This window comes from Balaenoptera musculus, chromosome 12 (assembly GCF_009873245.2).
Source record: "Balaenoptera musculus isolate JJ_BM4_2016_0621 chromosome 12, mBalMus1.pri.v3, whole genome shotgun sequence".
NCBI classification, from domain to species: Eukaryota; Metazoa; Chordata; class Mammalia; order Artiodactyla; family Balaenopteridae; genus Balaenoptera; species Balaenoptera musculus.
In genome coordinates, this window is record NC_045796.1 from 21909881 (window position 1) to 21937515 (window position 27635).

At 40.4% G+C, this 27635-nt stretch overlaps 1 protein-coding gene across 4 annotated transcripts in view; it reads left to right on the top strand.

The window, feature by feature from the left end:
• Window positions 1-27635, top strand: part of ADAT2 (adenosine deaminase tRNA specific 2) — a 113186-nt gene that overhangs the window by 4586 nt on the left and 80965 nt on the right. For 3 of the 4 annotated variants that reach the window (XR_005022177.1, XR_005022179.1, XR_005022178.1), the window contains exons 2-6: window positions 7624-7728; window positions 10129-10279; window positions 12194-12300; window positions 16519-16591; window positions 16700-16814. Coding sequence is in view for 1 of the 4 variants with exons in the window: in XM_036871685.1 (XP_036727580.1) it covers window positions 7624-7728; window positions 10129-10279; window positions 12194-12300; window positions 16519-16591; window positions 16700-16743 (480 nt within the window). In the remaining 3 variants the exon portion in view is untranslated. Of the gene's footprint in view, window positions 1-7623; window positions 7729-10128; window positions 10280-12193; window positions 12301-16518; window positions 16592-16699; window positions 16991-27635 lie in introns of those variants that run through there. The other variant, XM_036871685.1, reaches the window with a different exon arrangement.

The following is a 27635-nucleotide window of genomic DNA, read 5'->3' on the forward strand; positions in this document are numbered from 1 at the left end:
TCAACATAGGGAAATGTTTGTAATATATTTCTAAATGAAAAAGGCAGACTGTTGAACTGTTTATATAGTATAAATCTATTTGACTTTTTAGAAAACTACGAATATATATATGCAGGCATAGAAAAAAACCTGAAAACTTTCTGTCACAGAATAATAACAGAGATCATATTTTGGAGTGTTGGGATTGAGTGGTTTTTATTTTTTGATGTGTGGATTTTTTTACCCCCAAGTTTTTTGCCTTGAACGTACTTACTTCATACTTAGGAAAAAAGAAAGCGTGAGTGAGAGAGTGTGTGTGTGTGTGTGTGTGTGTATTATCAGAGAGTCAGAGATAGAGAGAGGGAGAAAAGTTGCAAGTTTTCTAGAATAAATCAATTGCATATTGTTGTTGCATTTTCTGGGCGCCTAGTATTACTATAATATTGTGCTAGGTCTGAGGAAAATTCAAAAAGAAATGAAGCACAGACACATGCGTTGTAACAAATGTGGTGTGATTTAGTGTTTCCTACGTGTTAGGCCTTGTGATGCGTGCTAGGCCTGCAAAGATGAGCAAAACAGGTTTGCTAGTGCTTGGATCTAGTGCTTGCCTCTCAGGAGCATACTGTTTAATTGATGAAATTAAGCCACTCACAAATGAAAAAGTTAATGGTAACAAGTTCAGGGTCCAAAATAAGAGACAGATATAAAGTACTATCAGATAATAGGCGACAAAGTCCTGAGCAAGTCAGTCAAATTAAATTATAGGATGCTTTCTTAACTTTAAAAAGGGAAAATGGGATGTAGGTGGGTGGAAAAGGAGAGAAAGGTTGATCAAGCAGAGGAACCGTCAAGTCCAAAGAAATGGAGGGCTTGGTCTTAGGTTAGGAGGTGATCCAGCTGTTTGTTCAGAATAGGGCTTCCTAACAGGAGCCCAGGTTTTAGGGGGATCTATAAACCCTGATGCTATGTATAAAAATGTCATGTGCATGTGCCTTTTTCACATTTGAGAGTTCATGACATTCATCAGGTTCTCAGAGGGGCTCTGGAAAGTTTAAGAACCAAGGACCTAGAAGGATAATGAAAAGTTAGGCTGGCTCAGTTGGCTGGTGGGGAGCATGGGTGGTAGTTGGGAGGCTCTCGGTGCCAGGTTGAGGAATTTAATGTCGTAGAGGGAAAAGAGAGCGTCCGAGAGTCATTAGCAGTAATAGCTGTAGCGTAGTTTGACCTTTTGAACGTTATTATTTTCTACCTAAGAGTTGTCCTGGCTAAATTGTCTTTTCCCCTGATTTTTTTTTTTTCTTTTGTAGGAGGTGTACCTGGGGACTCACCAAGAGTCTGTGCACATTGCAGTCTGTCCCCATCTCTCCTCCTTTTACCACTGCATCACTAGAGAGTAGTTTCTGGGAGCGATGACTTTAGAGAAACTCCAAAATCTCTTCCATCCTAGAGCTGTCATTGTCTGTAACCTGCGGGCTCTGACTAGAGTGAAGGAAATGACATTTAAAGGGCAATAGAAATGACATTAAAGACATTTGGAGTAGAGACCAGTAATTGGGCCAGGAAGAAGAGAGATTTCATTCTTCAGTTTTGAAAGCTGATAATTTATTAATTTATGAAAGACCAAGTTGCCATTTTAAATAGTAACTGAGCCTTGGCTCCTGTCAAAAAAGGTGAGAGAGTTAAAAACCTACCTGCACTCACTTCAGACCCATCTTGCCTGAGTTCTTGTGCATTCATAAAGAAGTGATCAGACTTGACAGAAGAGTTGGTGGGAGTATTAGAGAGTACGAGATGGAATGAGTTGAAAATTCTTTTCAGCTTAATTAAATCTGCTTTGAATGTGACAGCAAAGCAAATATTTATTTGATATATGCATATATACACATGTATTTTATATACATATAAACACACCCATATATATTTTTTTTTATTGAAAAGCATTTCACTCTAAACTCACTTCCATGGGGTCTTTGGGTTATTCTCACCACCTCCTCCCTAACTCGCCATTCCAGCTGCTCACCCCCTCACTGTGAGCTTGGCAGGCTAGGCTGTTCCTCATCAACAACATTGTTTGCCTTTTTAAAATACTCCCTTTACTCATATTTTCTCTCTAATTTGGACAGCAAAGGAAGGCGTTTCACAAAAAAAACACGTTACTCTAAGGAAGTAGGAAGATAATATTCAGGGTTGGGATATAGAGTTAAAAGGAGATAATTTGCTGGAAGGGAAAAAGAGAAAATCCAAAGGAAAGAATGAAAGGCACAAGCCCCGTCACCTGGAGACCCTGGTGGAGGGGTTGCCAGGCCCTGCAGCTTGGCCCCGGCTGTCTTCCAGGTGAACAAGTCAGGACTTGGAAGGAACCCTACTGGGCAGCTTGGGTTCACCCTCTCCCCTGCCACTTACTCCCTTTCCTCTTACTCTTGGATTCTCTTCTGCACGTTTGAAATGGCCACATAGCCTCACATAGAATTCTTCAGGAGATAGTTTTACAGAAAATCCTTGTCACCTGGTTCCCCATTTGTTTACTCTTGCAGTTTTTTTTTTTAATCTTTAAACTTTCTATGCCTCACTCTCTTGCTAAATGTCCCCTCTCCTTTTGTCCCTTGAACTAGACCTACTAAGAACCCAAACACTGATAAAGTAGCTGATCAGCGGTGACTACAGTAGAAATTAGAGACAGAGCCGTGGCAGAGAGCCCAGGAACCTGACATCTGGTAGGTGCTCCACAAAGACTTGTCGAACAAGTGGGTGGATGGAGCCAGATTGCCTGGGCTCTAGTCCTAGCCTCTTACAGGGGCTAATTCCATAACCTTCCCATGGCTCAGTCTCCTCATCTGTAAAATGGGGAAGCTCACGGAACCGGTCTCATAGGGTTATAAACTAAATGAATTAATACAGTGCTTAAAATAGTCCTGGATCAAGGTAAGTTTTTCAGTGAGCTCTAAGCTCTTATTATTTGCAAGCTCAGAATCAGAACACTTGAGATGTAGACATAACAGTCTGTTGTAATAGAAACTAGAAATGTAACTTATAGATAAGTCACTCTTCAGGTCACTGGTTTCATTCCCTCCATTCCGCCCAAGTTGACCCTTCTTTCTTGGCCTAGTTTTTTCCTTGGATTTTCCATAACACCAGACACTCCTGGTTTTCCTCCTACCTCAGTAGGCACCTCTTCTTAATCGCCATTGTAAGAGCCTTCTCTGTTTATTCCACCTTTATTTTTTTTCATGTTTCAATTTGAAATAATTACAGATTCATAGGAATGAATACACAGAGTATACAGAGAAGGCCCACATACCCTTCAGGCAGTTCCCTCCAATGGTAACATCTTCCGTAACTGTAGTGAAATATTAGAGCCAGGAAAGTGGCATTGACCCAGGCTGCAGGGCTTGTTCAGATTTCATCACCTTTATGTGCTAAGCTTAAACTGTTTGTGTATGTGCGTGTGTCTGCGTGTATGTGTAGTTCTATGAAATTTTGTCACCTGTTTAGTTTTGTGTAATCACCACCAGAACGGCTCCATCACCACAAGGCTTCCTCATGCTACCTCTTTATAGCCACCGTCCCTCCCAAACCCTAAACCCCGGCAGTCATTAATCTGTTCTCCATACCTGTAGTTTTGTCACTCAAGGATGTTTTTATACATGAATATGTCACCTTTGGGGATTTTTTTTTTCATTTAACATAATTTCCTTGAGATCCATCCAAGTTTTGAGTCAATTAATAGTTGATTCCTTTTTATTGCTGTGTAGTTTTCCATGGGTAGATGTAGCACACTTTGTCTAACCAGTCACCCTTTGAAGGACATTTGGGTCATTTCCAGTTTTTGGCTGTTATGAATAAAACTCCTATGAACATTGATGTCTGTATACAAAATTGTGTATTGTATGAACATAAGGTTTCGTTTCCCTGGGTAAATAAATGCCCAGGAGTGCAATTGTTGGGTCATATGTTAAGTGCATGTTTAGCTTTTTAAGGAACTACCAAACAGTCTCCCAGGGTGGCTGTACCATTTTACATTCCTACTGGCAATATATGAGTGATCCTGTTTCTCTGCCTTGCTGGTATTTGGCGTTGATACTTTTTATTTTAGCCATTCTGGTAAGTGTGTAGTGATAATCTCACTGTGGTTTTAATTTGCATTCCCTAATGGCTGATGTTGTGACCATCTTTTCATGTGCTTATTTGCCATCTGTACGCCCTCTTTGATAAAATGTCTTTAAATATCTGTTGCCCATTTTCTAACAGTTTTTTTTAACTGTTGAATTTTGAGCATTCTTTACATAGTCCAGATCTAGACTTTTGTTGAATATGTGGTTTGTAAATATTTTCTTCCAGTTTTAGCTTATCTTTTCTTCCTCTTAACAGGGTGTATTAGTTTCCTATGGGTGCTGTAACAAATTACTGTACACTTGATAGCTAAAAACAACACAAGTTTATTCTCTTATGGTTCTGGAGGCCCAGAGTCCACACTGAGTTTCACGGCACCAAAACCAATTGTCAGTGGGGCTGTGCGCCCTCTGGAGGCTCTAGAGGAGAATATGTCTCCTTGCCTTTTCCAGCTTCTGGAGCGACATTCCTTGCTTGGTTCATGGCTCCTTCCGCCATCTTCAAAGTCAATAGCATAGCATCTTCAACTCTCTGTCTCTGCTTCCATCATCACAGTGCTTTATACTTTATGTGTCAAATTTCTCTCTGCCTCTCTCATAAGGACACTTATGATTGCATTTAGGGCCACCTGAATAACCCAGGGTAACTTTCCTGTCTCAAGATGCTCAACAAATACTTGATGGATGAAAAAATGATTTGTCTCTCTTGTGTACCCCAGGTTATGTGTCATCCTAAGCTTATTTTATTTTATTTTCCTTCAATTAATTTTTTATTTTTGTGAAGACAAACAACACAAAGCAAAACTGATCAAAATATTTGAACAGGAACTTCACAAGAGATATCCAAATGTCAATAAGCTTACGAAAAAAATGGTAAACCTCTTAACTCACCAGGGAAATGAAAATTAAAACCACAAACACTACCTCATATCCATCAGAATATCCAAAATAAATAATATTAACAATTCCAGTTGTCAGTGAGGATGTAGAGCAACGGGAACTCTCACACACTGTTCATGGGAATGTAAATTATTCCAACCACTTTGGGAAGCTGGCAGTATCTATTGTACTAAAGGCAAACACACACATAGCCTCTAACCCAGTAAATTTACTGTTAGGTATATACTCAACAGAAATTAATAGTACCTGAAGAGACAGGTATAAACATGTTCATACAGCATTATTAGTAATAATCATGAAGTGGAAACAACCCAAACATCTATCAACAGATTGTATAAATAAACTGTGGTATATACATACAAAGTAATATTATAGGGCAATGAAAGTGAACGACAGTTACAGGAATGAACATGGATGCAACTCAAAAACATATGTGAAACAAAAGCAGCTAGAAACAAAATACATACGCCGTGAGTCCATTTATATAAAGTTCAAAAACTGGCGTAGTTAAGTCAGAATGGTGATTTAAGCTTACTTTAAATTTCATTCTTTGTGCGATGATTGCCTTAACTGCACCAGTACTTAGTCTCCACCCTCCCCAGCTGTCAGTCTTCCTCCTGGCTTTCCTTTCTATAGTAGCCTGTGGTACATTTGTATATTTATTTGTATATAATCACCAAACCTTGGAACTCTTCAGTCTTTCAAACTTTGCATAAACTGGGTATGCTTTAACTGTTTTTACAGAACTGGGACAGCACTAGCCTGTGGGTAGTTCATGACACAATTCTGAAGAATGCGGTCTTATTGTTTCAGATACTGTCTGTTTACACCTCTCCATGCCCCAGCTCTATCCCACCACTCCAGATGGGAGAGGAGTACAATATGCTCCCACCATGTGCCTCTCCTTTCAGCGCTTTTGGCCAAATGATGTGTCAGTTGAGCACGCTTGAAGCAGCTAAGGAACCCATGCTGGCATTATGATAGGACGTTATTGCTACTATAAATAGTGTAGCTGGGAGCAAGAGGCTAGTGCAGGAGATAGAACACACTGTTTTCCGCTAAGTCTTCAACTTGGCACTTTATATGCCCTATGGTGTGTGAAAATACCTCCACTTAAATGGGAGTCTTGTCTTGCAAAGGGTCTTCCAGCCTGCCAAAGTAGGAAATGCTGTGCCTTTCTAGAAACAGCTGTATTTGGGTTTTTTAACTGTAGTGAGGTGGCAGTGATTGTATACTAGTCCAAGGGTTGCACCCGTTTAAAGTTCTCTCTCACCTGTGGTATCAGGGCATCCCAGAGGTAACCTGCCTGTTTTTGCTCTCTGCCTGAAGAAGTATTCCTTAGCTGTCCTGGGCCCCGGAGCTGCTGGGGTTCCCTCAGCCATAGCGCTGGAAGAAAAATGGACAGCCTCTGATAGAGGGGAAACTTTGCAAATATAATAATTGGTTTGCTATTCCTGGGATGGTGATGGAACTATACATAAACTTATTTTTCTCATTTGTGTTTTTCAGTTGAGGTATACTTCACATACAGTGAGATGCACAGGTCTTAAATGTATTGTTCATTCAGTTTTGAGTGATGCAGACATCTGTGTAAGCCACATCCTTATCAAGATAAAGTTTTCACCACCACAGAAAATTTCCTTGTGTCCCTTTCCAATCTACACATCCCCTTTCATGAAGCAACCACCGTTGCAATTTCTTTCATCGTAGTTTAGTTTAGTCTGTTCTAGTACTTCACGTGATTTGTGTTTGAGTTCTTTTACCTTAGCACGTCTGAGATTCATCCATGTTGGTGTGTGTATCAGTAGTTTGTTTCTTTTTATTGCTGAATAGTATTCCATTGTGTGCATATACCAGTTTGTTTATTCATTCTTTTGTTGATGGACACCTGTGCTATTTCCAGAGTTTGGCTATTATGAATCAAGCTGTTACGAACATTCTTTTACAAGGTTTTTTGGTGGACATATATTCCCTTCTCTTAAATAAATACTTAGGAGTAGAATAGGCTATATGTTCACAGGCTATATGTATGTTTACTTCTTAAAGAAACTTCCAAAATGTTTTCCAAAGTGGTTATGCTATTTCTTTGTATAGAGTGCTCCTAAACTTTTATTGTCTCACTTAGAGCAGAAATTGTGGGCACAGGGAGATATCCTGTCTGGTCACCTTTATGCTGTTGGAACTCTAGAGGATATTTTCTTTAATTTTTAAAGAAACAAAAAAACAAGTAGAATTTCAACAAGGAAAGAATTTTAACAAAAGATTTATAAATGTTACTTATTCTTCTACCTCTTTGCAGATATATACACTATCTCAGAAAAGGTGCATAGACCCTGGCAATTAAAAAAAAAGAGTCAATAGCAGTCTTTTGATTACTTCTGCTTCCAATGGGAAGAAAAAAGTCAGGGGGCTCAGGACCCATGAAGGGGATTTGTTCCTGAGTCTCCTTAATATGGATACGACAGAGAACAAAGGCACTAAATACTAAAGTATGTTTGAGAAAAGGGAAAGCTGACCTGCCTTTCTTTGTTCTGGTGTCTGTACATGTGTGTACTGCTCAGGCTGCATCTTTTCTCTCCTGCCATCTTTTCAAGTTTTAAACATTACCTTTTAGATTTTCCATTTTGTCTTTCAGGCCAAAGAAGCCCTAGAAAACATTGAGGTTCCTGTTGGCTGCCTTTTGGTCTACAACAATGAAGTTGTAGGGAAGGGAAGAAATGAAGTTAATCAAACCAAAAATGTATGTGAGTTGAATAGTATAATTGCAGACATATGCAAGTGATGGTAGGTGTGGAATGAATTTATCGTAGTTGACTAGAAGAGTCTGTGTAGAGTCCCGTGAGTATCAATGGAAGGATGGGTTCCCTAAACATCTCTTGTTTTGAATGCCCTTTTTTTCTGATTATAAAAGTGATACATGTTGATTTTTTTAATGAAAATTCTACTTTATAAAACACATCAATTTAATTCATATCGTATCCGTTAGTACCTTTAAATAATGTATTCTTCCTGGAAAATTAAAAAGTCACCCTCAGTTGATAGCTATGGAGGTATAAAAAGATTGTATAAAGGAAGCTATTCCTAAATCAGATAATTCAGTGAAAAACAGTCTCCACCACCTGCTGTCTCTGTCTACAGGTACACTTTAAAAGCTTGTGTGACTTTAATTTATTGTGGTTAGGTTGAGAAGTTCATGAATTAAGGCAACACTTCCTGAACATGGTATCACAACAGTGTGTCACAGTGAGTATAAATGAAGTATCAAGTTTTAGGATTATAAAAAGTGCTAGGTGCACCCAAGGATAGCTTATAACTTTAATACCCCTCACACAGACCTTGATCTTACTTGGGAGCCAGAGAACAAGCTGGTGTTGGAACTGGTGCTGTGAGGACTTTAAAGTTCATCCATCACATCTATCAAAAAGAAAACTCAGATTTAGTGAAACACAAGCAAAATAGGAACCCAGATTCACGAAGCAATTGTTATGTGGATATCAAAATGCTTATGAGATAAGTAATAAACCATAATACAGCAATTAGTGAATATACAGATACTTATGCAGGAGTGGAATTTTGTGTTTTAAATAATTGTCATATCTCCCTATGTGTATTTTGTAGTTCAGTACAATATCTTTAATGTGAGATCATTGAATGTCCTAGCAACATCCATCTAAACCCCAGTGACCTGGGTTTCTTCCACACCTTGAAATTAACCTGGATTATTTTTAGTTTTCTATGCTCTATAGAAGATTACCCTATAATCACAGTATAGAAAGACTCTTGACCCCAAATGAGGAGACCCGAATCCTACTTTTGGCTCTGATACCATCACCCTCTGTCACGACCACCATCACCTCTCCCAGCTGTGTGTCTTTAGTAGCTCCTAATGTAGCTTAGCTTCTGGTTCTTCAGCAGTAAGAAAGTTGATTGAGATGATTTAGGTCAACGATTATTTCTTGAGAACTATGGGGACATTTGATTCAGTAGTTCTGAATCTGATTTTTAAAAAGCACCCGAGTTGGGGAAACTTTTCTTTTTTAAGCTCCCTAGTTGGTTCTGGTATGCAGTCATGAATGGGAACCTCTTTGCTAAAGCACCTTCCAGCTCTGAGTTTATATTAATTCTGGGCCAGCAATGCTCCCATCTGCCTCTGGTTTCCATGGCAGCTTGGCCACTGTGCCAGCACTTTCCACCCTGCCCTATGTCACAGGTAAATGAACACCTTTCTGTTTGTCCCATCAAATTTTATGCTCGTTGAGGACAGAGACTTTTTTTCCCACAAAGAGCTTAGCACAGTGGCTTATACATAGTTGACACTCCGTGTAAGTTTATTGATAAACATGATTATCATGAATATTATAAATAATTATCACATAACAGAGTGCATATATCACGTTATGCGTCATTGTGCTTCATATAATTCAGATCGCTTTATGAGTTGTAGATACCAGTATATCCAGTATTACATTGGGGAAACCAAGGCTTGGAGAAGCTATGTAACTTGCCCAGAGCTGTATAATCAGTAACGTCACAGTCAGGATTCAGATTGAAGTGTGGTTGATTCCAGACTATGTGATTTCTCCTCTACTCAACTACTCCCATGAGGTATCTGAGACTGATACCAAATCTCTGCTTCTCTCTAGAGTCTGCCAGTATATAAAATCTCATCCCAAAGAAAATACAAGGGATGACATTCCAGTGATGACATTCTAAATATAGATTTGCTTAGAGTGAGGTCAGTGACCGCCTTGAAAACATACTCGTAACTGGAACATATGCTTAGGAAAATTTCAAGTGTCCCCTGAAATATTCAGGAACCATAGACACATCCTTTTTTTTTTTTTTTGAGACTTATCTCTCTATGGCATTTTAATTGAAAGAGTGTCCCCTAAAGTACTTAGGTACTTAACTAAAAATAGAGCATAATTCGTGTGGCATCTCAGATTAGGTGTCTTTTGTTGGTGAGGTTATGGTACTTGAACTAGGAAATACACTGTCAACTGCTAAGGGTGTCCTGAAACCTTTATTCACTAAAACGCTGGCAGAAATGATAGGCCTATTTTTCATATTTACTTTTGAATATTTGTAAAATACAGTTACATGTAGCCAACAAGGTCAATGCAAGCACCTCTTGTTTCAGGCTACTCGACATGCAGAAATGGTGGCCATTGACCAGGCCCTAGATTGGTGTCGTCGACATGGCAAGAGTCCTTCGGAGGTGTTTGAACACACGGTGCTCTACGTCACCGTGGAGCCGTGTATCATGTGCGCAGCCGCTCTCCGCCTGATGAGTATCCTTTGACTTCACGGGTTAATGTCTCGTACTCTTCCTGTGAACTCGAAAATGGCCAAACATTATAGTAGAAACATAACCCATTTCTACTACATGAAAACAGAGACTTATGAAACAAATTATAGGAGGTGCACATTATAAAATACAGTATCCCTTGGCCAAAAAATTTTTAGGAAAGATTTTTGAATAATAAAATTACCTCATTTTTAATATCAATTTTTTTTTTCAAAACAACTTTATTTTTTTAAATTTTTCTTTATTTATTTATTTTTGGCTGTGTTGGGTCTTCATTTCTGTGCGAGGGCTTTCTCTGGTTGCGGCAAGCGGGGGCCACTTTTCATCGCGGTGCGCGGGCCTCTCACTATCGCGGCCTCTCTTGTTGTGGAGCACAAGCTCCAGACGCGCAGGCTCAGTAGTTGTGGCTCACGGGCCTAGTTGCTCCGCGGCATGTGGGATCTTCCCAGACCAGGGCTCGAACCCGTGTCCCCTGCATTGGCAGGCAGATTCTCAACCACTGCGCCACCAGGGAAGCCCCATATAACTATTAAGTAAGCTAGAGCAAGAAACACATGACAAACTGTCGTGTAAAGATAAACCATAAATTAGATTATAAAACAGCGTGCATAGGAAAAGATCTGAAGACTATGCATCTGTTTTGCCTTTAGTGAAGAGATTATAGGTGATTTAAAATTTTTCTTTCTCTGTTAATATGTTTTTATTGTTTATTTTTGCCATGAATACCTATTACGTAGGAGGCTTGAAAAATTTTAAGTCAGAAGTAAATACAAAGTAAAAAACAAATCATTTACGATACTATAATTGTAAATAAATGAGAAATTGATAAAGTTACAGCTCTTTGAATTCTGTCTTTCACATAATAAGCGATACAAATACTGAATACAGCGAGTTAACCTCTAAAGATATTTTAAAAAATTATTTGATAATTCAACAACTCAATTTCATACTTGCATATTTTTATGTACTTATTTTGCTGTGTGTGTGAATCATTTAATCACTTTAAAAATAATAGAGAGGGTTTTGAGTATGAAAATATGTACAATTTCCACTTTATAAGCTCTCTGCCCATCCTGCCTTACAGAGTGGCTCTGCTTTAGTCTGGTTTGTACTAGGTCACAGGTTGTATTTGTTTGAGGAAAGAACAGGGAAAAACCTATTATTTTTATGAGGTGAAAATCCCTGGATTAAATTCCTGCCTCCTTTCTGGCTCCAATTCTCTAATGAGTCCAAAAAATCATCTAGGAAAGATCAGAGAGAGCACCGAGCTCTGAGCATTCAGCAGCTACACAGTCAGTTTTCATTACGTTTGCAGCTGTGACACATTAGTTTCTATATTCTTTAAATCTCTTTCTTTTGTGTAACTGGATTGTGTAACTGGATTTTTAAGACGAAGCCTAAGTTTAATTTTTTTTTAATAAGTGTGGCTATTTTTTTGATAATTTATTTTTTGGCTGCGTTGGGGTTTGCTGCTGCACGCAGGCTTTCTCTAGTTGTGGCAAGCGGGGGCTATTCTTCGTTGTGGTGAGTGGGCTTCTCATTGCGGTGGCTTCTCGTTGTGGAGCATGGGCTCTAGGCGCGTGGGCTTCAGTAGTTGTGGCACGCGGGCTCAGTAGTTGTGGCTCGCGGGCTCTAGAGCGCAGGCTCAGTAGTTGTGGCGCACGGGCTTAGTTGCTCCGCGGCATGTGGGATCTTCCCAGACCAGGGATCGAACCCGTGTCCCCTGCATTGGCAGGTGGATTCTTAACCACTGCACCACCAGGGAAGTCCCAGTTTAATTGTTTTTAAGAGTAGCATGGGCTTTCCTCTCCAGGCTAGCTGGTATAAACCCACCCTAGTTTTGTCACAATAGGCACTTGAACTGCACACTCTTTGTAGGACCTTAATTCTTCCTTAGAAATCCCGCTGGTTGTCTATGGCTGTCAGAATGAACGATTTGGTGGTTGTGGCTCTGTTCTAGATATTGCCTCTGCTGATCTACCGAATACTGGGAGACCATTTCAGGTAACATGAACTGTTATACTTTTTTTCTAATTACTGTGATCTCACTATGGGCTTGCAAATAGTTAGCGTGTGCTCAGTACACCAAGAAGCCATGCTAGAACCAGGTGGGCTCTTGGGACCTCTGGTCAAGGTCATTGATGCCTCAGTGTAAGACAACAGGTAATCATTTCCAGGTGAGTGCTCAGCTCTCTTAATTAACAGAATCCCTCCAGAAGGAGAGTCCCCAGCCTTCTGAGTTTTCCTTTAACAGTCTTCACCCATGCCTTCAGCTATGTTTGAGGACCCTGCCACTGTGGGCGTTCTCCATCCATGCGTGTGCCTGGCTCTACGCTGTACGAAGTTTGTGTGAGGCTCTGTGACAGTAGATGCTATTTACAGTGAATGTACAATAATTTTGCACAAAGTCAGTCGTTTTGCTTGATTGCCCTGTACTATTTTTGGTGTCTAGCAATCAATACCTGTTTTCATTTTTTTTTTTCCTGCCTTTTTAATGTTGAAATTTCCCCCAGGCCCAAGAATCCACTTAGAAATTCTACTTTCCCTTTAACCTTGCCACATCTCCCAAAGTTTTTATGTTTAAGGCTATGAGCAATAGGAATTTATATTTCAGCATTTGGTCTGTAGACAAATACCAGTTTCCATAAACTGGTTTGATTGTTTTTTTCTCCAGATGTAAGGTTAATCCTAAAAGTATTATGCTTTAAAAAGAAAAGGACTTAACAAATTGCTGGACATGGTGGGTAGTTAACAACAAAGACCTCAGATATTCTTGGGAGAATATTAAGTACCTATGAAGGGCTAAATTTGGCTGAATCCCACTGAGAACAAGATTTGGAAAACATTCTATTTTGAGTTTTCCCAGCTGAACATTGGCTTTCTTAACAACTCCTGCACTTTTGAGAATAGATGACTTTTAACATCACATCAGAAAAGAAATTGTAGTAGAATGATGGAGAGTAAGCAATACAGTTAGCTTGATCATTAAAAAAATCTGCAAAGTGATTTGCTTTTCCCAGTTGCTTCTATCAGTAGCTCAAATTTTGCTTATATAACTCTTTGCAAGTGAATTGCTGACTCTACTTCATTTATGAGAAAGATCTAAAGAATTTCTCAAAGCTTCTGGGCAGAACAAAGATGAGCTATTGGATATCAGACATGGGGGAACATTTTTTTTTTTTTTTTTTTAATCTTTTTCGGCCACACCACGTGACATGTGGGATCCTAGTTCCCCGACCAGGGATCGAACCTGCATCTCCTGCATTGGAAGCACAGAGTCCCAACCACTGGACCACCAGGGAAGTCCCAGAACATTTTTGACCAACATGCTGGTGACATTGAGTGCACACTGTCCTCTCCTGCACGTCCCTGCACAGAGTCCAACAGGATCTGGTTGAACCAAAAAATAAGTTCACTTGCAGTGTGTGTACCTGGCCAGATTGGCCCCATCAAAATGAATGGCCATGGTTTGAAGCCACATCTCCAGATTTGATGCCAAAATATGTGTTTTTTTTTACAGTGTTTTGAGATTCTAGAGAAACTATCGATACCCCAGGCTTCTGGACGCTGTGTTTTCTTCCTTTATTTGGCTGGCTTAGGGTGTGGGTAGGGGTGAGGCGGGAATTTGTGGGAGGTGTGATGCTGTTTTTGTATTGCAGAATTATAGATTCTTTTAATACTGTATTATAAGCAACATTAAAGTTCATAGAGGAGACCTACAGAACTATTCTTTTCAAAGAAGATGGTGATTAATTTACTTTACCTGCCTTGTGTAAAAAAATTATTTTAATAAGAATATGTGCTTTTTGTTAAAGCCACAAATTTGTAGCTATACTAGATGCCCGAAAAGATTACCTTGGTAGCTTAGAGGGATGCAGTTTCCTTCTCCACCTGTAACTCAGTGGGTCTGGTCCCTGAGTGCACATTAGAATCACCTGGAGAGCTTGGACCCAAGCCTGTGCTTGGTCCCCACCCCAGACCCACTGAATCGGAAGCCGTGGAGGGAGGGGGAGCATTGGTATTTTTTTCAGTGAGCTCCCAAGTGATTCCACTGAGCAGCCAAGGTGGAAAACCAAGGTTCTGACTTTACCTGAGAGGAGAGTGCTTTGTGCAGCTGGGTGCTCCTGAGACAATGAGGAGAGGTGGGGGACCCGGGGGACAGGAACACTGAACAGTGTAGGAAACGCCGTACTCACCAACATGGTTAGAAGATGAAGTACTGAGAAGCCAAGGGAGGAGAGGGTTCTAAAGAGAAGCAAGCGTAGCCAGTAGTCTCCACGACTGCAGAGAGCTGAGGAAAGGGAAAAGACCAGTGTTTTGGTCAATAGGGGCCCTTGAGATATCTAAGAGGGCAATCCTGGGAGCACAAGCCAGTGAGGATGAGGTTGAGGAGGAACCGAGAGCTGCAAAAGTGACGGCCACGATTCGGGAATGTTCTCTGGGAGGAGCAGGGTATCAGCTTGCGTGGGGGACAGGGTAGAAGGAAGATGATTGGGGTTTTTTTTCCCAGCTTTATTGAGATATAGTTGACGTACAGCATTGTGTGATTATAAGGTGTACAGTGTGATGATTTGATGCACGTATATAGCAAAATGTTTATACCACAATAAGGTTAGTTCATACATCCTTCACTTCACATAACTACTATTTTGTTGTTGTTGTTATTACGTTATGGTGAGAACACTTAAGCTCCCCTCTCATAGCAACTTTCAAGCATACAATACAGTATTGTTCTCTATAGTCACCATGCTGGAACTTATTCTTCTTATAACTGACAGTTTGTATCCTTTGACCAAAGTCTCCCCATTTCCCCCACCCCCTCCACCCCTGTCAACCACCGTTCTACTCTCTGTTTCTATAAAGAAAGTATTGTATATATGGTCATATATATGAATATTATTCAGCCATAAAAAAAGAAGGAAATTCTGACATTTTCAACAGCATGGCTGGACCTCAAGGGTGTTATGCTGAGCAAAATAAGCCAGAGAAAGACAAATACTGTATGATCTCCCTTACATGTGGAATCCAAAAACATCGAACTTGTAGCAGGTTGTTTTGCTGGGGAAGGTTTATGCAGGCTTTGTGGGCCCAGGCAGGAGCCAACTGAAGCACAAGAGAAAGGGAGGCTCATCTTGAGCAGTGGACCACACTCGCCGGCCCAGTGCTGGCTCCATCCTCTCCTGGGCACTGCTTCCAGATGGAAGATTCCCTGGAATCGCCTCCATTCATTGCATCACTTCTTGCACCTCCGAAGGGGGCGGCGTAACAAGTCCAAACTCCTTCAAAGCCCTATATATTTTGACTTCGTTTTTATTGCTTTAGTTTCTTTCCTTGTACTCCCTTAATAATCACCCCACCCCCATCAGTTGGTTTTCTCACTCACAACCTAAGCCTATTCCTACTCTTCCCCTGAGATGATCTGCTGACTCTTTTTAAATATTCTCTATCGTTAAGGCAAGTTTAAGTTTCATCCCCCTGCTGTTACTACAATTTCTTACTCTTTCACATGTTGATAACTTCTCTGAAGGAATCTACCAAAGATAGAACAAACTGAACACTTAAAAAAAAAAATCCTTTGTGTTAAGGATCGACTAATTTTTTCTTTAAAAAGCCTGAGGGTAAATATTTTAGCCTTTGTGAGCCACTTACATCTCTGTCACATATTATTTATTTTTTTAACCCTTTAAAAATATAAAAACCATTCTTAGCTGACCATTTCTAGCTGTGGACTGCCAACCCTAGCTCTATAGAATCAAACACTTAATGGGCCACCAGTAAAGAACAGCAGATAAAAATAGCTTAGTGCTTAGTGAGCACTTAATGATATGCCAGGTATTTAACAGGGGTTATATTATCTAATCTCATTTAATCCTCACAAAATCCTTTTGGGTTAATTGCTATAATTCCCTGTGTTTTACATATGAGGGAACCGAAGCATAGACAGTTTAAGTATCTTACCCAAGATCACATAGCTAGTGATTTGTACTATGATCACACAGTAGTTGGTTGAGAAATAATAATTAGTTGATCGAGAGAGATGTTTGAGACCATATGTCTATTTTTTTTTTGGAAATATGCTTCCTTACCCATGTTACTAATATCCACAAGGTGTGTTAACATTGGAAATGTGTTTACATAATTATGTATATATTGCAGTTTGTGTGGGATACAATACACATTTTCCTAGGCCTACATTCATTCTCAGCTTTCTCGTTTCATCAGTGCATCCCTGGATATCGGGCTGAGGAAGCAGTGGAGATGTTAAAGACCTTCTACAAACAAGAAAATCCAAATGGTCAGTTTTCCGCTACTGTATGTATGTACTTCACTTAAATCAGTACGAAGAGAGTCTGCACGGGCCTACCTCTTCATTTTCTCTTTTTCTTTTCTATTCTTTTCACAGCACCAAAATCAAAGGTTCGGAAAAAGGAATGTCAGAAATCCTGAACTTGTACTAATGAAAGACTCGTGCTCCTGGACGACATCCTTGGACAGAAAGCTGTTGACATTGTTGAATCGTATGTTTATATATTGTCCTTAATTCATGGGAAAATGGTTTTTCATCATTTGCTCTGTTAAGGGAACAAATTAGCACTTTTAAAAAATCTGACAACTGCAAACAACTCCTAGATTTTCCACAAGCTGGAAGAACATTTTTAAGAAGGGGAAAAATTAAAGATTGACGTTTTAGAAATTAGTAAGCAGTGCCTGCTCTTCCTGCCAAAATCGTTATGCTCGGTCCAGGAAAGTGCTGACTTTCAGAGGATGTGTATATCTGGACTCAGTTACCTGGTGTGTCTGCATGGAGCACGGTGCCCTATGGACACCTGGTCCAGGCCTGGCCTTTCAGACTCAGACCCTTCATTCTTGGCAGCCACTATGTTCTCCCAGGGTGTGGGGGGCAGGATGTGACCTCCTTGGAAATTGTATATGAATCATATACATATAGACCGTGATTCTATGGTCCTTAGAGCAGATTTTTGCTTTTATAAAGCATTTAGAGAAAATACGTACTGTTAAAACAAGTGCTTAAGTATCATTTAAAAATTACAGCATACTGCTATTGTAAAATCTTATTTATGCCTTCTTTGAAGATGAATAGTCTTAACAGTAAAAGAAATGCATAAATGGACAACTCCTTCTTTGTTATTGAGCAACTATACTGTGCCAGGCTCTGTTTGTTTGCTGAAGCAGTGAGCAAAACAAAGAATCCTGCCCTCATGGAGCTCATATTCTAGGAGGAGGAGACAGATAATGAACATAACAGATTACACGGTATGTTAGAGGGTGATAAGAATTATGGCAAAAAGAAACAGAACAGGGTAGAAGGGGTGGGCATGCCATTTGGTGGTGGGAATGCTGGTTGCAGAATTATGGTTCGTTTCATCTGAAATCAAACACAGTTATTTCTCTTTATAAAAATCCAGATTTAGAATTTAAAATCTAAAATGTAAAAGGACTTCCCTGGAGGTCCAGTGGTTAAGACTCCTCACTTGCACTGCAGGTGGCAAGGGTTCCTTCCCTGGTCAGGGAACTAAGATCCTACATGCCGTGCAGCGCGGCAAAAAACAAAACAAAACAAAAAGCAAAACTAAAATGTGAAAGTGTGAGCACAACCCTCAAAGGGTATCCACAGCAGGAAGTCCCAGGTATCGATGCTTCCTGACTGCGGCAGGGGTTGCCTCTGATGAACTGCAGCTTTGCAGAGCCATGCCGGGATGCTCTGCATCTGCCCAGAAGGGGGCCTCGCCGTTCCACCAGAAGCCCAGCTCCAGGCCCTGGAGGGCAGCTCCTCCGTTGCATTTCTTCAGTGGATTTATTTCCTTGATGCAAAGCATCTGTATTTGTTGGTTCTGCCATTTGAGCGATGTCTCTGACTTGTTTGTTTTGAATTACATTATAGGCTGGAATGTAATTGTGGTAAAGTATTTTTATATTGCCAAGAGTAGCAGTTAATCACAGTTACATGCTTCAGAGGATTTATAATTGCTTGGTTTTGTACATGTGTGTTTTTATCTGCATTTGAGAAGTTTTATGGAGAAGAATATGCATGATTTTAAATCTATAATAATGTTACATATACCTTCCCTTCTATTTCACCTACTTTAAAAATGATCTTCTCATTAAATTTTAGTGCTTTGACTAGGTTATTCCTTTTTGCCATTGGTCATGATTCATTTCTGCTTATGCTTTTCTGCAAGCAGACTTCATTGCACTTATTGTCTTCGTGTCATTTTCTTGGGGATTATTGGTAGATAAAAACCCTGGGAACTTTTTTCTGGGGAGTACCACCCTTTAAGTCCAGCCAAGCATCTTACGTCAAGTTGGTTCTTGGTAAACATTTGTTAAATAAAATTATTGATTGAAATTTAGGGAAAAATTAATAATAAGGAGAATATCTGGGATAAAAAGCCAAAGCCAAATAGTACCTGGGTATTTTAACCCAGAGATAGTCACTACTAAAAGGATCAAGAAAATAATAAAACTAAAAAGAGGGAAGGACAGAAAAGACTTACCGCTATACATATGTTCTGTCTTTGCTGTGTTTTGGAGAATGGGTAAGTGTTCCAAATTCCTAAGGATGGCTGAAGATTTTAATTCTGGTTATTACTTTTTTGATTCTCTCTCCAGTGATCGACTTATAGAATAGTCTCTCCTAAATTTTTGGTCTTAGGCACAGTTCCCTCCATTGCTTTGGGGAACAATCAGTTTGGATGGAGTACTGAAGATGGGAGGTCAGCACCTCTAGCACTGATACAGGGCCATTGTGGGCTCACAGATGTGAAGGCTGTGGGATTTTGACAGCAGTTAAGCAGTGGTGGTGAGGAGTTGAGGATGTATGATGACGTGATCCTGCTTCCTGAGTGGCACATTCTCTAGCTACTTAGACGTGGCTTAAAATATTGAAATGCTGCAGTTAGAAAGATCGAATCCAAGTGATTGATACTGATGGAGTGTGTCAAAGAGACCAGCTGAGAGGCTTGTTTTTTGTATGACATAATCCTGCAAGTTGTGGGATGCACAGAGGTTTTAGAATCACAGCCTTGTTTGGAGAAATTAGTGGGAAATGATTGCATCTAAGTTGCTGGAGTACCCAGTGTTTACTGGTCTGTGCACCGGACTCTGCTGAGAATGGGTGGTGTGTAATGCTTTGGCACCTTCAGTCACCGATAAAAGATCATGTTAAAATATCTGTGTTTTCTTGTGACTTGGCACTCTCCCATACTGTGTTGTATTTGGAATATCATGGAGAGAAAATAGATAGCCAAGAACTCCAACGTAGGCAGGAACTGTTAATTTTTCTTTAAACTCTATTTGGAAATAACTTCAAACTTAGAGAAAAGGTGCAGAAATACCTATATATCCCTTATTCCTTAAACCTATTAACATTTTATACCTTTAGATTTATCATTTGATATATATTATTCTCTCTGTAAAAAATATGTATATATAAATATGTATATATAAAATACATATATATCAATATATGTTTTTCTGAACCATTTAGTAGAAAGTTATATACATCATACATTCTTATATAATTCTCATATAATCATGGTATAGTTATTGACGTCAGTAAATTTAATATTGTTACAATACTTTAATATACCATTTGTATGCCAGTTTTGTCTGTTGACCCCTTCACCTCCTTTAGAGAATTTTCCCCACCCCCCTGCAATATCAGATCCATTGTAAGGTCACATATTGCATTTGATTTTCATGTATCTTTAGCTTCTTTTATTCTAGAACATTTCCACAGCCTTTCTTTGTCTTTTGTGACATTGACATTTTAAAAATAATACAACCCTTCTGCCCCACCTCCTTTCTTTTTATTTTTTTATAATGGTGTTTCCTCATGATTAGATTCAGGTTATGCATTCTAGGTGATGTTATGTTCTTCTCAGAGTGTGGCATCTGGAGGCCCCTAAAGGCCATCTGTCCCTCGCTGGTGATGTTAATTTTGGTCACCTGGTGAAAGTGTTATCTGATTTCTTCGCCAAATAATTATTGTTTTTTCTCCCCTCTCTTGCAAAGAATATGCAGTCTGGGGAGAGGAACTGTGACATTTTTTAAAAGAAAATGTATTCAACATTGATGGAAAGGAGGGGGAAGAAAAATTAATGACATATATTTCAAAGCAACTGTTAAATTACTTGATTGCGTTCTTCCTCTTCTATTACGTCTGCCAAAATTTATAAAATTCTTTACAAAATTCTTTTCCTAATCATATTTTAAATAGGGATGTCTTAAAAATCAAAAGGCAGCCTCAGAAATAAGTTCTCTCCTAATCTTTTCCTCAGCAAAACTAGTAATTATACCAATTTAATTATATATCTGATAAGATAGAGTTTTGGAAAAGTAGGTCTAAGATGTTTCTGATTTCGCAGATGGCCTATAGTGATCTGAGAGGATCTAGGTAGGTAGTCATTTGGCCATAAAATGTGAATTCTCTTGGGTTTCCATAGAGATATCTAGACTTAAAATGTTTTAAGCACTGCTACTTTCAAAATGACTGTCAGTAAAAATAACAAAAGCCAAGGCTCTTTTTGAAAAAAAATTAAACATCTTTTTTAAAGTAGTGAGATTCCTGGTTAAAAATCCACGTTGAAGCCAAAGCTTGTCCTTCCTAGTCATTCTGCATCAACTGGCCTTGAATAGCCCTGGGGAGAAGAGCCGTCAGGAACTGCTTTCCCTGCCTTTTGGCAAAGGAGTGAGACGACATTGACTTCATCTATGAAGGCAACGGCCAACTCTTTTCTTACTCCGTGAACTGTTAATTGTGTGTGGTGAGGAAAGGGGTGATGGGTGACGTTATTTTTGTGGTAAGACTGGCATATGTTCCGGCAAAAGTTTGACATCTTTAGGATCTTTGTTTTTTCAAGTTGAGCTAATAAAAACGGGCTCGTGGGATTATTTCTCACCTGATTTTTAAGTGACCACTGGGCTCCATACCATGTATCCATGACTACCAGGGAGACTTTGTGCTGTGGTTGAAGAAGCATGAACCTGGGGGTCTGGAGCAGGAGCTGGCACACCCTGCTTGCTGGCTGTTGGGGAACAGCTCACAGGTTGAAAATGGTTTTACATTTTTAAATGGTTGAAAAAAAATCAAAAGGAGATTTTAGTGACCCGTGAACATGTGAAATTCAAAGGTCAGTGTCCATAAATTAAGTTTGGTTGGAACATAGCCGTGCCCATTTGTGTCTGTATCGTCTGGGGCTGCTTCTGTGCTACAGTGGCAGAGTCGAGTGGCAGTGACAGAGACCTGTGGTTCCCACAGCCTAAAATGTCCAGTGTCTGGCCCTTTAAGAAAATGTTTGCTGCCCCCTGGTCTAGAGAGTATGAAATGTTGAGGTTGGATTTCTAAGGTGCTTATTCAAGTTCTGTGACTTTGGAACTGAGTCATGGGGTTCATTGCGCAGCTGTGGTGAATCGCTTCGGTACCGTGATTCTTTTTTCAAGTCGGTTTATGAATATGAAAGAGAGATCCAGGACACTAAAATATTTACCCTGGCTTAGGTTTGTTTCCTTACATACACTTTAAGGGAGTGGCAAGGAGAAAAGATAATTTATCATTTTATTTGGGTTTAGACTAAAAAAGCCTATTTTATTCATGATCATCATATAAAAAATGTTGTCAAGTATTTATCACTTTTAAGACAGTTACTATAATGTCAGAAATCTATTGGACCCTTTTAAAAAGCAGGACTTAAACAGAAACTACCTCTATACCATCCCCATCACTGTGCCTTTGCCAGTTTTCTTGGGGAACAGGCTTGGTAACCCTTTGGTGCTAGAAACGACAAAAAATAAACATTTATTAGGTATTGTGTGTGTGTGTGTGTGTGTGTGTGTGTGTGTGTGTTTTAACCCAGCATTGAGTTCAGGACAAAGCCTTATGCATAATAGGCAGATACTATGTCTTAATTCTAAACTGCATAGTAAAGAAGTCTTTGAGGCAGACTTCATGGAGAAGGAGGGACACTAGCTGTGCCCTGAAAGGCAGGTAGGATTTGGGAAGGCAGGTGGGAGGGTGAGGGCTGCACATGTGATATTAGAGTAGGGGAAAGGCAGCGGTGTGAAGATCCAGGCCGGGGATGCTTGGGCCAGGTTACAAAGATCCCCTACTTCTTTCCGAGGAGGAGTCATTTTTCATTCTCTTTCTGATGTGAGGGATTTCATACTCGTCCTGGAGTATGAGTGGTTTGGGGTAGGGGATTGCCAGGGGGCAAAGGTTCTGATCCTACTGTCACTGAGGAATCACACATCACTAGGCAAGATTTGAGTTGTGGGCACGGGGTGTGTCAGTAATAGACGCTAACATTTATTTACATTGAATGTGTGCCAGGCTCTATTCACATGTTACCTCAGTAATCCTCACATCAGCCCTAAGAATCAGTACGGTTATCATCTCCGTTTTACATCAAGGAAACTGAGGCACAGAGAGGTTAAGTGACCTGTCCAGGGTCGCAGAGCACTAAGTGATTGTACCCGAATAGGCTTGTTTATGCCACAGGAACAGCCCTCACGTTTTAGTGGCTTAGAACAAAGCTTTGATTCTCTCGTGCTTTACTTCTTGTCCATCTCAGGTCAGGCCAAGGGCTTAGGCCACCATCTGGGACATCATCAGTCACGGTGGCAGGGAGATGAGCAAGTGGCAAGCAGGGCTCTTGCTTTGGAGCAGGGCTTCCCACTCGAATGTGCGTGTGCACGGCCTGGGGAGCTTGTGAAGTACACATCGCGAATCAGGAGGTCTGGGGCCTGAGATTCTGCACTTCTAGCAAGCTTCTGGGTGAGTCCTATACTGCTGGACCGTGGGCCACTCGAGTAAGGAGGGCTTACTGACTTTTTTTTTTTTTTTTTAAAGATTGATTGATTGATTGCTATGTTGGGTCTTCGTTTCTGTGCGAGGGCTTTCTCTAGTTGCGGCAAGCGGGGGCCACTCTTCATCGCGGTGCGCGGGCCTCTCACTATCGTGGCCTCTCTTGTTGCGGAGCACAGGCTCCAGATGCGCAGGCTCAGTAGTTGTGGCTCACAGGCCTAGTTGCTCCGTGGCATGTGGAATCTTCCCAGACCATGGCTCGAACCCGTGGCCCCTGCATTGGCAGGCAGATTCTCAACCACTGCGCCACCAGGGAAGCCTGGGCTTACTGACTTTTGCCCAGAAGTGAATCATCACTTCTCACATAGGAATTAAAGTAAGTCACACAGACACGCCCAACTTCAAGGTGGCAGGAAATGTTAAGCCACCATCTACCTCAGGAGGAGGAGAATGGGAGTATTTGTGAACAGCCCTAATGAAGAGCGAAAAAATGCGAAATTAGGATTTGAATTCAGGCAGGCTGTCTCCAGAGTGCGTGCTTTTTTTTTTAAAAGGTTTCGATTTTCACATTTATTTTCCTAGATTTTATTTTATTTTTTAACCATTTAAAAAAATTGAATTGTAGTTAATTTACAATGTTGTGTTACTTTCAGGTGTACAGCAAAGTGATTCAGATATATCTATATATCTCTATATATCTATATTTATATCTATTCTTTTTTAGATTCTTCTCCATTATAGGTTATTACAAGATACTGAATATAGTTTCCTGTGCTATACAGTTGGTCCTTGTTGTTTATCTATTTTATATACAGAAGTACATGCTCTTAATCATCACTCCGTACAATCACAGGTGTGGGTCTGTTCGCTACAGAGAAAGGGCAGCACGGTGGTAGACAGCCAGTCAGGGTAGCCCTCGAGACTGATCAGTTGCTGTCAACTTGTGTGACAAGTGTCCCGTGTCCCAGGCAGCTTCGTGTCAAAGGCAGCAGTTCTCAACGTGGTGTCGCAACTCTGTGAAATGTTTCAGTCCATTTTTTTCTTAATAATGTGCTGACGTCTCTGAATTATTTATTTTTGTTCGACGCATACCTTAGAGCGGATTCAAGCCTTTCCCGATTATGCTCTCTCTCTCATCTAATATTGTGCCATGCTTTCTTGTTTTGGAGAAAGGGTGGGGTTAAAGCCAGCACTCAGGGAATGGTGCATGATCCTGGGAACGCCCACGGGTGTGTGTCCATACACCATTCATCATGTGTGTTCGCTGCAAAGTGCCAGAGTTGCTGGTCTGGAGGAGTCCTAGGCTTGTGGTCAGCACAGCAAACTCAGCTCCCAGCTGGTGGTAGCTGAGAAGCAGCTTCTCTGAGCCTGCAGCCACACCCGTTCCTAGACGCTTCCAAGATGCTCCTTGACAGTTGGGAATTGTGGGAATGAATGGCGGATACCAGGCCCACGTTACAGTCTTCAAACGGAGAGGAGAGGCCTGAGTTCCTTACAGCACAGAGCCGAGTGAACGTCACCCCTCCTTTGACCTTCCAGAAAGCTCACAGAAAGCCCAGCTCTTATTTCCACCCCAGCCCACTTTGCAGTCTGTTCTCAGGCTGAAGTGTAGACAAACTCTTCAGAAACATCAGTTTCAGCAAGGCCCTGTCTGCCTTATGGAAAACCTGACTTGCAGATGATACTTGGAATGAAATGATTGTCATTCCGCCATTAAAAAAAATCCTCCCAAAAAGGAGACAGAGGTACATTTCAGTTTTACACAATAATTAGAGATAAGATTTCAGAATTAACCCATTACACTAGTTGATTCAGTCAGCAATTTAGCTAAGCGTGAGGGAGAAGATGGGCCTTGACAGCTTTTCTCTTGGAAAATCAAGTTAGCCATGTTGAACAATGCTTTCACCCCCGTCCACCTTATCTGTCATTAATCATGGGACGAACTGGAGAAACTAGAGTTTCTCCAGAGACACTTTTGTCACGTAATGCGTGTAGTTCAATTAAAATATGCAGATTAATGCAAAGTTAATAATTAAGGGCACATAAGAAACAAAGTCTTGCTATTTTTATTAATTACTTAGATGGAAACCTACAGTATGACTTTTTAAAATTAGTGGAACAGAATTCTACGGCTCGATCATTCCAATCCTAGTCCTAGAAGGTTCTACTAATGACCTTTCTTGGCTGTTAGTGCCCTTTGGAAAAAGACCTGTTCCTCCATCAGTAATCCTGACTTCACAGGAAAGTACTTTCAACTTTTAATCTAGTCTGAACTGGCATTGCTAGAAAGCCATTTCTTTCAATGACATTTCTATATTGGAGGCCTAAGTAACTTAAGGATGTCAGCTTGATTTTTGTATCAACAACATCACCATCCTGATTCAAATGCTAAACAATTTCAGGAAGGATGAAATTTCTTCCTGACCTGAGAGGAAACCCATTTTCTTAGTGATGAGCTCTGCTGACACAACGGTCTGGGGAACCCAGCGTGCCTTCGGCACCTTTATTGGTGGATTTCCTCCTCAGGTAAGCCCGAGACTCCACACGGTGTTTTTTTTTTTTTATCCTAAGCCCATTTTATCAACTTCATCAACCTCAAGCATTACTTTACTCTTCCCTTCAAAGTCTTGGAGGCTCCATGAAATCTTTTCCAATGACTCCAACCCACAATGACCATTTTCTTCAAATTCGTACTTAGTGTCACATAGTTTAATACTCAATTGGTGTCTAATTACAGTAATTAGATTGTAATCTCCTCAAAAGCAAGGATTTAGCCCGATGCTAGGCCCAGGGGCGGTTTCGGTCAATGCTTGTGGAGCAATGGATTTGCAGTTCTGGATGGTTTCCAGGCAGCAGGACAAACGGGCATATTAGCACTGCCGAGAGAGTGCTGTGTCGGTTGGCTGAGTGTGCCCTCCATCTCTGGGCGCTTTGGCGGATCACTGCCAGGCAGCTGGGCCGCCCAGGTAGCGTGACTTAGACCCCTGGCGATTTCCTCCAGCTCTTCTCTTCTCATTCGGACTGGGGCTCGCAGTTTCCCATTTTCAGGTTTGAGAAGTCAGGAGGACAAAGCAGGAGAGGGGCAGAGAGGTAAACATTTTAGATCTGCTTTGCTAGTACCTAACCTTCCTGTGGATGCATCACAAATAAAACGAGGACACATTGCACATTTCAGAGCGAGGAAAATGTTGTGCAGAGATTGATTTATATAACTTTTAAAAGTTTTTTGCTAGATTAGTCCAGAAGCTGGATTAATATTTTAATCATATTCTCTTGAGAGGAAAAGGCAGCTGGTGAAATTGTTGAAGGTGACACGCCAATCTACATAGAAACCAAGTGTGGCTTGGAGACCACCATGGAAATAATAACTTCAGTCATTAAGTGGATAATGAAAGGAAGAAAGAAACCAGATAAGTTTTCCGGTTCAAGAAGTTATTTTTATTATAAACTAACCTTAGGGAGACCATAAGCTTTATTATTATTTTAGCATTTAAATTCAAATACTGATGGATTTATCTTTTCACTGCTGATTACTCTTGGCAACAGCAGAGTTAGCCATGAGGGCTATAGAACATCTTTCATCTTTTTATTTTTAAGTTGCCATTTTAATTGTGTATATAAGCTCAGTTGTGCAGGCAAAGCATGGCAAGGAGCACACAGTGTCACAATTCGTGTCGGGTTTTTTTTGTTTTTTTTTAATTTTAGAATTTTATTTATATTTTTATACAACAGGTTCTTAGTAGTTATCCACACAATTCATGTCTTGATACACGATTTCTCTCTCCCCATGAACTTGGCTTTCCAAGGCTGGAATTCTACCAGTTGGTACAAAGTCAATGGCATCCTGAAATCTAAAGGAAGAGGCCTTTTTCTCTCTCTTGCTCTCTTTTTTTTGTTTGTTTCCTTGCAGACCTGGATAATGCCAAATCTTTACAATGGTCTGTAGCTGGCAATAGCAATAAGCGTCTGGAATATGCTCTGGGAAATGCAATCTTTTGCTTGGTAACTGCCCTCAGATGGAAATTGATGTTTAGGTTATTACTGGGAATTTGTTTGTGCTTTTGAATTTTGTGGGATTAAGGCTGGTGCTGTGATATTCTCATTTGTTCTGTCGACCCTTAGGTATTTCAGAAAAGAGGGAAATGAGAGTCTTAGGGTTGAAATGATCAAACTTTGGAGGTGCTAAGGCTCTATTCCAATTATACTGGCAGATGGCCCAGGGTGCAGATTCCACCCAAAGGCCCAAATACCATCTCTTCTGCCTGGAACTGAGTCAGTAGAAGGAAATAGGGTAGGGCAGAATTTTGGACTGAAATTTCTCTGTGGCAGCAACAGATTGAACTGATAATAGGAGAAAGTTTGTATTGTTAACTTTTACAAGGTGGCAGTCAATTTCAGGAATTTTACAGTACTGGCGTATTATTTGGGCTATATTTTCATCTGGTGCTTTTTGTTCACCCTGCTTGGTTGGATAGCATAGCTGAGCAGGATCTAAGAGGAGAAAGAGAATGGGGGC